The sequence below is a fragment of the Poecilia reticulata genome, chromosome 16 (assembly GCF_904066995.2).
Source record: "Poecilia reticulata chromosome 16, P_reticulata-male-v2, whole genome shotgun sequence".
Taxonomy (NCBI): domain Eukaryota; kingdom Metazoa; phylum Chordata; class Actinopteri; order Cyprinodontiformes; family Poeciliidae; genus Poecilia; species Poecilia reticulata.
In genome coordinates this window covers 17306045-17314403 of record NC_088845.1, presented here as the reverse complement: position 1 = coordinate 17314403, position 8359 = coordinate 17306045, and the positions used below count along the sequence as shown (strand labels likewise).

Genomic DNA, 8359 nt, shown 5'->3' with positions numbered 1-8359 from the left:
CAGTTAAACATTTTTTTCTTTTTTCTTTTTTTTTTTTACATGGATAAATAATTGTCTGCCTATCTCCTTCTCGGAGTGCCCATTTTATTCCGAAACCAAACAATCCAGGCGGTCTGCAAGGGTAGGAACTCGTGTCTGTCTTGCAATTAAATCCAAGATACGAATGTTTGTGTAATGTTGTTTGTGTGATGGGAATCTAAGCGAGTTGCAGCTTTTATCACGAGAAGAATTTATTAGCAACCATTGCCGTTCTTTAGAGAGACGGATTTAAGGAACGGTAAGCTAGGCCTGCTCTCTTGCGAATATGCACTAAAATAAACATGCGTAACACAATTAAATAAATACATCCATCGTTGGCCCGCTTTTTCTCTGATATACATTTCCAATAGTTCTTTACTTGGGGAAAGTTATTCGGTTACCTTTGTTGAATCAGTTAGTTTACCAAAACAATACATGCTATCGGCTCGTGGATAAAATTCATGTAGTTAATTTCTTCAATCTTTGCATGTTTTATTTCGTTTCTGAAAAACACGTTTCTATTTTATGTTGCAGTGGTGGAACTATGGAGACTTCGGAGATGGAGGTTCCGGCTATACCTACAGTAGAACAACCTGCCCCAAATCATGGGCCACCATATCCAAAGAAAAAGAAAAAGGTGCACGGCAGTAAAGAGATATAAAAATAACTTCCTTATTATTATTATTATTATTTTTTATTTTTTTTACTTTAATCACTGTCAATCACCATGGTAATTACTGTTGGAAAACTAACCTCTTCTACAGTAGATTAAGATTAAAGATCAAGACAATTAAAAAAACAACCTGAAAAAATATCTAAAGAACAATTAACTAATTTTTAAACAGGACTCATCTCAAGGAAATCACCACCTCACCCTGCGGTCTTCCTGCTTTACAGTGGGATGGACTCGGGACGTGAACTTTAAAATAAGGGAGCTTCACTAACCTCATACATTTGTTGGCTCAGCCTTCAGTCCTTCATGGGCACCATACAGGCCAGGGGTGCAGCATGTACTGTTGCTGCTCCTGCGGCAGCATCATGCAGTGCACACACAGGCATCGAGCTCTCGATGCATCACTGTGCAGGGATCGGATCGGCGCTGGGCTGGGCTGGCTCTGCCTCTTATCAGGAGCTTTGAAAGTCCAGCTGCTGATCCCTCAAGCGCAGAGCATTACTATGAAAAGATGAACTCTTGTCAGCTGCCCAGTTTGTTTTCCGTCCTACTTTAATTTAGATCATAAGTTGAATCGGAATGAAACGTACACCTCATGATTTTATGACATGAGTGATTATTTGCCTGCTTTTTGATATCAAAATAAGGCTTTTAAAAATGTTCAACTTTACTTTTTGGCACACTGGAATTTTTCATTTTTGGGGTGTATCTTTCCACCCTTTTTTCGACTAAATATTTGTGTAAATATTTGTGTAAGTATTCTGTAGAATCAGTATTCTACAGAATACTGATTTTTTTTTTTTCCCCCAGTTATCTTAATACTAGTGGGCAGTAATAATAATAGTAATCGTGTTACCGTTCATATCAGTTTCTCCATGAGAGGAACTGAGCTTATTTTTGCATCTTTTTCTGTTTCCAAACATCGATCCACAGTTCATGAAGACGTCCGTCTGGTCAGAGGAGCGGGCAGGTCTTTACCTCGGTGCTCTGTTACCTGGCCGCAGCAGACGTTTGCGTATTTTGAACTGTGTTTGACCTCATGTCCCCTATAAAGCCAGTGACTTATTGTCGCTGCTCTCATCTGACGAGTCTTCATCACTAGACGACACTTTTCAGAGCCCAGATAAACTCGCTCCCGTGGCTGTCTCTGCGTGACGCGGGGCTCGCGGAGAATGAAGCGAACGAGCGGCTCCGAATGGTGCGGCAGACGAGGACGAGGTGTCCTGTCCTCTGCTGAGTGTCACCCTGTCACTAATTCCTGTGTGTGTCTCTCTCCTCCTCGTGGGTTTATTCCCTCCACGCTGACAGAAAAAGCAGCCTCTGCATTCTGCTGACATAGGTAAGTGTTTTTTTTACACACGGCGCCACTTCCTGTGCTGAGAGTTGAAGCTGGAGGTCTTGAGTCTCTGTGCTTCACGTCATGAATGGTGGGTGACTCGTTCACCAGGCAGCGACCCTCCCAGTGACCTGGGGACCTTTTTGGTGCCCTCACACAGATTTAACCCACTGTTTGTTTCCTGTCTGTTGCTACGGGTGACCAGTTTAGATTGTAAAAAGGTTCTGAGCACTGACATTGCAACACGTTCTCCTGTGATGCTGCAGCATCACATTTGTTGGATGTTTTAATTTTTAAACATTGCCAAGTAGGGTGTTTTACACTTCATACTTCACCAGGTGCTTCGTTTCTGTGGCACAGCGGTGAATCCTGTGGTGCTGAGCGCAGCGACAGGCCCTGCATCTGCAGTGTCCTGCAGACCGGTGGGGGAAATACGTGGGGTTTGGCTAAGCTTCTCCTATTCCTCCCAGATATCAATAAGATGCAAAGATGATGGTGTTCAGTTAATCAGGAAATGAGCTCGCTGGTCATCGGTTGTTGCAATTTCTGCAGCAACACAACAGACTCCATCAGTGTAACCTTTACTGGATTTTTGGTTGCAGTTTTACGTTTGGCAAAAAAATCTAAAGCGATTTTGTCCTTCAGTTATATTGAAGTTGTTGTGCTGATCACTGCTGTATTTTCTCCAGTGTTCTCCAAAGGCCATGCTTTCCTTTCTGTCCCCTCTCTGAGCAAAGTGTTGAAGGACATCACAGACAGCATCATCGGTAAGAAGGTGAACCTTTTCCCCTCAGCAGTTTTCATGTAACATGTTGCAATCATAACTTATGTCTGTTTTTATTAAGATTTTATATATCTTTATAAAAATGCATAATTTTCATGATAAAAAAAATAGTCCAATATATTCAGTACATCCATATTCAAGCTCAAAATTGGAAAGATAAATGGAATATCACAATATTGTTCAATATTTACCACACCAACGCGGCCACCAGGTGGCAGCATCATGCAAGAAGTGGTGGTATGTTCAGGGTCATGGGCAGTTATTTTTCTTCCTGCAGCATTTTGCATGTAGTCCAAAAATTACAACCTCACTAGAGAATCCAGAGCAGTGGTTCTGGATACTGGTTCTCAGACCTCATCGTCTTTTGGATGTAATGTTTTGAAGGTAATGCAAACGATTGCATTACTTAATTCATTTAAGTCGGATATGTAGGAGCAGGAAAATATCAAAAACCTTCAGGACAGTGAGGTTTTTTTAATTTATTCTGAGATTAATTTTGGGGATAATTTATTTACCTATTTGGTAAGGAGTACCGGAGTACGGGGAGGATTCAAATCCATGCCACACCTTTCAGATTGCTTGGAAAAAAAAGAAAAAAAAAAGACAACTCTTCCTTTCCCTCCACTTCAGTTATGGACTATTTTGTGTCGTTATTTGCTTGCAAGTGTGGATAAAAAAAATAAAATCTTTGGGGGGCGTTAATACTTTTATATCTTTATTTTTTTATGTTTTTCATTTCAAATTACAAATAAATGAAGCCTCAGTAATGACTTTATGTCTGCAGGTCTTCAGTACGTCTGGGAATACCGCAGCCCCAGTAAAATGGTCCAGCCGCATTACCAGTGCAAGCTGTGTTCCCTGTCCCGTGTGCAGCATGACATGGTTGATCATGTCAAAGGCTGGAAACACAGCTTCAGATACATGGTGAGTATGGCTGGTCTCCCAGTCAGCCACAGGGGCCTCTTTGTTCAAAATAAACACTGAAATAAATATTTTTCTTTTTGGCTTGCAACAGAAAAAGAATCACCCCGATAAGGTTATCTGGGAAGAGGAAGATGGTGTCAAGGATCCTGCAATCAGAAAGGCAGTTAAAGTTTCTGCTGCAGAGGTGGAAAAAGCGGAGGGGAGGGGGCAAATCAGGGTACGTAATAAACTTAGTACAACTACAAATTCAAAGAGACTCATTTTTATCTGTCTGGTCCAGAATGGTTAATTTTTTTAAGTCACAGTCATTTTGTGATATTTATGGGAGAGGAGAGCATTGTTTAAATTCTGGATAAATGTTTTTTTTGTTGTTTTGCAGTAGCTTACATTTATAAATTTTTCTCTGTCTCTTGTGATGTTTAGGTGATTCTGAAGGAGCCCTATCTAGTGCTTGCATTTAAAGGACTCCGTGAGTGTTTTTGCTACGTACTCGCCAATGGGCAATGGGGATTTCAGACCTCAACAGTAGTAAAGTTCAGAGTTTGGTAGTTTATGCCTCGGTGGCCAAGAATGTGGCCACTGAGGCATAAACTACTACCAAAAAACTCAGAATTTTCCTCAATAATTTCACGTATTTCGTCTGATATGAAAAGATTTAGAGAATTACAAAAAACACTTGTTTTTCCCCTTGTCAAGTTTACAACTTTTTTTTTTTTTTACATCAAAGAGTATCAAATATTTTTCTTGTGATTAACATAGAATTTTAACTTTTGGGTGCAAATTTACTTCTCTGTGGCTACAATGTTTTTTTTTCTTGGCCCTGATGCTCCATCATAGGAAAAAAAAACAAATCAGAGCAGTGATTATGCTATCATTTTTCACAGGTTCTGCTGTTCCCAGACCGATTATTCCACGAAATAACGAGATGAGACCAATGGGTCCTCCATTTGGTGAGCTCTCTTTGCATCTACTAGAAAATCACATTATTTTAACTAATTTAATTTAGTGCATCTCAAATCATTTACACATAGATATAAATTATATTTAAGGTTATTTTGGTGGTGGTATTTCAGCTTAAAAAAAATTCACACCAAGTCAGTTTTTTTTCTTTCTACTTTTAATATAGAAACGCTGGTTTACAGAAAAGTGTATACTTTTACTAGTAATAATAATGATGGTAAGCAATTTTATTTATAATACTGATCTGTATTTGCACTCAATACTCCTATTGTATGAATGACTGCATCAGTTCAGCGTGTCATGAGGGCGATGGTTCTTGCGGTTCCTTTCATTTTGACCTTCAGCTCGTCTTCATTTCTGGCCCCGGTGTCTCTCATCGTCCTCTTGACAGCAACCCACACCTTCCGCTTTTTCGTCTGGTCGTTTACTTTGACGACCTTGCTTTTTAGTTTTGACCTTTCTATGCTCACTTCACTTCTGTATTCGGCCAGGTACTCGTTCAGTTCCACCAGCGGCTGCCAGTTCCCTCTCTCCACCAACACCACTGCTGTGTTTTGCTATGTCTTTTCTTCAGCCCTCAGCTAAAACTCTTTTTTTTCTGTTTCTACCGATTACATTTCAAGTTGACGGTTTGGATTACTTGACTTCTCTTTTTTTTGGCAAATCACATGTACTGAAAGTGTCAACTATATATACCTCCCATCACTCTGACTTATTTCTGCTTTGAACCCTTACGTCTGCTTTTTGAAATCCCCGTTTGCTCACTCTGGTCTTCCCCTAACTTTACTCTGGCTCCATTATTTTCCTCTCTGTTGGCTTTTGTATAACTTCCACACATAACTTTTCAGAATACAAAAATTAACTTGCTGTCTTAAAATACACTGATTATCACACGATTGGCGACTAAAATGTTTCTTTGCAGATCACTTTTAAAATCATGTTTGATTACATTAAAAAAATAATTTAAAACTTATAGATTCTAACACAATTATGAAATCCTACAAAAAATGAAGGTTAATAAGAAATGTAACACTTAAGTATTTCAATAAACATCTTGATCAAGATTAGAAGTTCAGTCCCTTGTGTTATCCTTTCCACAATTATGCTGAGTTGACGCTCTCACCCTCTTCTGACAGATTATATGTTAAAATGTATCACTTAGTTTAATTAATAAAACATTTAATAGAAGATCACGTCAGCCATGGTTTAATCATTTTTATGATTTAAACTATTTACATGATGTAAGACACTTACAATATAGGTTAATTTTTATGGTTAATGGAGAAAAACAAACATGTTTGGACTTCCATCTTGATCTTCACAGGATCTCAACTTATTTAATGAGACTCTGGAGTTTTGGTCAGTCCGGTTTTCTTGGCCGACCAGCCCAGGTCACCATAGTAACCAAAGCAGATATTGATACAATCAGCATGTGGGCTGGTGCCAAGTCATGATAGAAAATTAACATTGGCATCTCCATAAAGCGTGTCAGCAGGGGGAAGCATTAAGTTAACTTCCTGGTAGCTTTGGTTCAATAAATCACATTTGAGCAGCGGAAACGGCTCTGTCTGCGTTTTACTTCAGAAAGCATCTTTAAAAAAAATTAAGGATCATTTTTCTTTTTTAATTACTGGAAAAAAAGAGGATAATTGAGCAACAGCTCAGCCCCTTTTCACCTTAGCTAGGGGAAAATGCTTTTGATGAGATGTCTGGTTCAAAAGTGGCTTTAGACAAGAGATATGACCGTTGAGGTGGTTCTGAAAAACTGACTCTAGTCAGAGTCCTAGTTTATCTTCCACAAACTCTGAATTTGGCTTCACGTCACAATCCTCACAAGGCTAGTTATCCTGTTGCCTGTGCATGTTTTCCTTCCACTGAACTTCCTGTGTATATTCTTGTAGACAGCACTCTGAATACCCAGGTTCTTTAGCATTAATCCTGGGTGAAGGGCCCTTCCTGTGAAACATTTCATTGACTGCTTAAAAAAGGAAAAAAAAAAAACTCGGGTCCAGCGGTTTTGTGTCGACCGCAACACATTTCTGGATTGAATCTTTGTTGGCATTGCGCAATAAAAATTGAAATAAAAAAAAAAAAAAAAAAAAACACTGAAAATATCATGTTGGACAAATGAATGAGCGAATATGCCTTTCACTTTGTCTTTTGAATAAAATGTCACTTTTTGTGGTGATTCTTTAGACGCAACTGCAAGGTCTTCTTTCTTGGAGGATGTTTCAGATTTCCACAAATATGCTGAACTGACACTGTGCGGTTATATTAATATGTAATTAACATGCATCATGTAATTAACAGGCCCTAGGTTCCATGACACGAGGTTTCCAGGAGAGTTTGACCTTCATGGAGGATCTCACCCTGGTTTTTCATGTGGGGATTACGAGGAACCCGCCTATGGAGGCTACATGTCAGGACCAGCTTTCCCTGACAGCAGCATGGCTCCAGCTCCGTACGCAAACAGTATCGGTCCTGGACAAGATGGATATAGAAGAAGTGAACCGATGGTTGAAAGCTCAAACACAGCATATACCAATGAGTACCAGGAAAACTCAGTGGACAGACCGATAAGCAAGCCAGTGGACCGACCCGGATTATTGGGAGCCGCTCCACAGGGTAGCAACATGCCTGCGGTGCTGAAACACTTGGTGAGAATCTTCGATTGTGCTCCTTAAATCAAACTAGATGGACGCGCTTTGTGACTTATTTTTTTTGTCTTCAGGAATCTTTCCAAATAGAGAATGAGAACGATGCACAGCTTGTTTTGAAAGTGACACAAAGGCTAACAGATGTGCTGATGGAGTACAGGCTGAGGACCATTCCTGCGGTACGGAGACCATTAATCTTATGCTGTGATGAACCTTTAAGCTGAACTTGGCTACATTCTTCTGTTGCTTTTACCTCCACAGGCATCGACTTTTTGCAACCCGTCCTTGAACTTTTCTAACACTCCGCCAAGGTTGCAAAACGACCGATATTCAAGTAACCACTCTGGTACAGAACAACAGCATTGCTAGGCAGACTTGATTATAAACGGAGATTCATAGAACGTTGCAGCTTTAATTTACATTCACCTCAATCTCTGTTTGGATTATATTTTGTAGGTTCATCCAGATATCCTGACCCTCCGCAGAAATACTTCAACTGATGGCGCCTCACTCCTCTTCTCCGTCTCTCACCGATGCACAAGTCCAGCTTTTTTCCCCCCGTGTATATTAATTTTGGCTAGCTTATTTTTTCCTCTGTTCTTCTTTTCACTTCCGCAGAGCAAGGAAAGTTTTACAAAACAGAATGTTTAAGTTGATTTATATCACCATTGTGTTTTTTCAGATGTAATAAAGAACTTGATGTAACTGCAATACATAATTTCACAGGCAGCATTTAATCCCACGCTTTAGTCTCTTATCAAGTGACATTTCCTCTCCAATTACCTGCTCCGTCTGTCAAATGCTTCAGCATTATGTTGTACACAATCCCCATAGCAGTCTGTTTGTTCACACCGCTGTGGGTTGCTTCCTCCTCTTCAGTTTTTCATGTGGCTGTTTTTGGTTTATCCAACTCATCTCTGTTGCGGGTCCACATTGTGTTGAAACTTAGTTATCCGTTCTCTTAAACACTGAAAAAAAATTAATCATTGAACCTAAACAAACTGATC

The 8359-nt window shown here is 39.7% G+C and overlaps 1 protein-coding gene across 3 annotated transcripts; it reads left to right on the top strand.

The window, feature by feature from the left end:
- The first annotated feature begins 24 nt into the window (after nt 1-24).
- On the top strand, nt 25-8063 carry LOC103478656 (uncharacterized). 3 transcript variants are annotated; one of them, XM_008432633.3, is made up of 12 exons: nt 25-121; nt 553-655; nt 2000-2030; nt 2717-2794; nt 3596-3735; nt 3827-3952; nt 4159-4204; nt 4620-4685; nt 7006-7352; nt 7427-7531; nt 7614-7698; nt 7809-8063. In XM_008432633.3, exons 2-12 carry the CDS (start codon nt 563-565, stop codon nt 7850-7852), a joined length of 1161 nt encoding a protein of 386 aa, XP_008430855.2. In that variant the 5' UTR covers nt 25-121; nt 553-562; the 3' UTR covers nt 7853-8063. The 3 variants fall into 3 exon arrangements, with proteins under 3 accessions (XP_008430855.2, XP_017165144.2, XP_017165143.1); XM_017309655.2 differs by lacking the exon at nt 25-121 and adding an exon at nt 128-277; XM_017309654.2 differs by lacking the exons at nt 25-121; nt 553-655; nt 2000-2030 and having other exon boundaries at nt 2037-2794.
- The last annotated feature ends 296 nt before the right edge of the window (nt 8064-8359 follow it).

What these genes read in the sequence shown, in the direction of transcription:
- LOC103478656 (XM_017309654.2), top strand. Translation starts at nt 2,542, where the DNA reads ATGAGCTCGCTGGTCATCGGTTGTTGCAATTTCTGCAGCAACACAACA. An exon ending in AGGGGAGGGGGCAAATCAGG is followed by an intron (nt 3,953 to 4,158) that starts GTACGTAATAAA and finishes TGTGATGTTTAG; the next exon opens with GTGATTCTGAAGGAGCCCTA. An exon ending in GGCTGAGGACCATTCCTGCG is followed by an intron (nt 7,532 to 7,613) that starts GTACGGAGACCA and finishes TTACCTCCACAG; the next exon opens with GCATCGACTTTTTGCAACCC.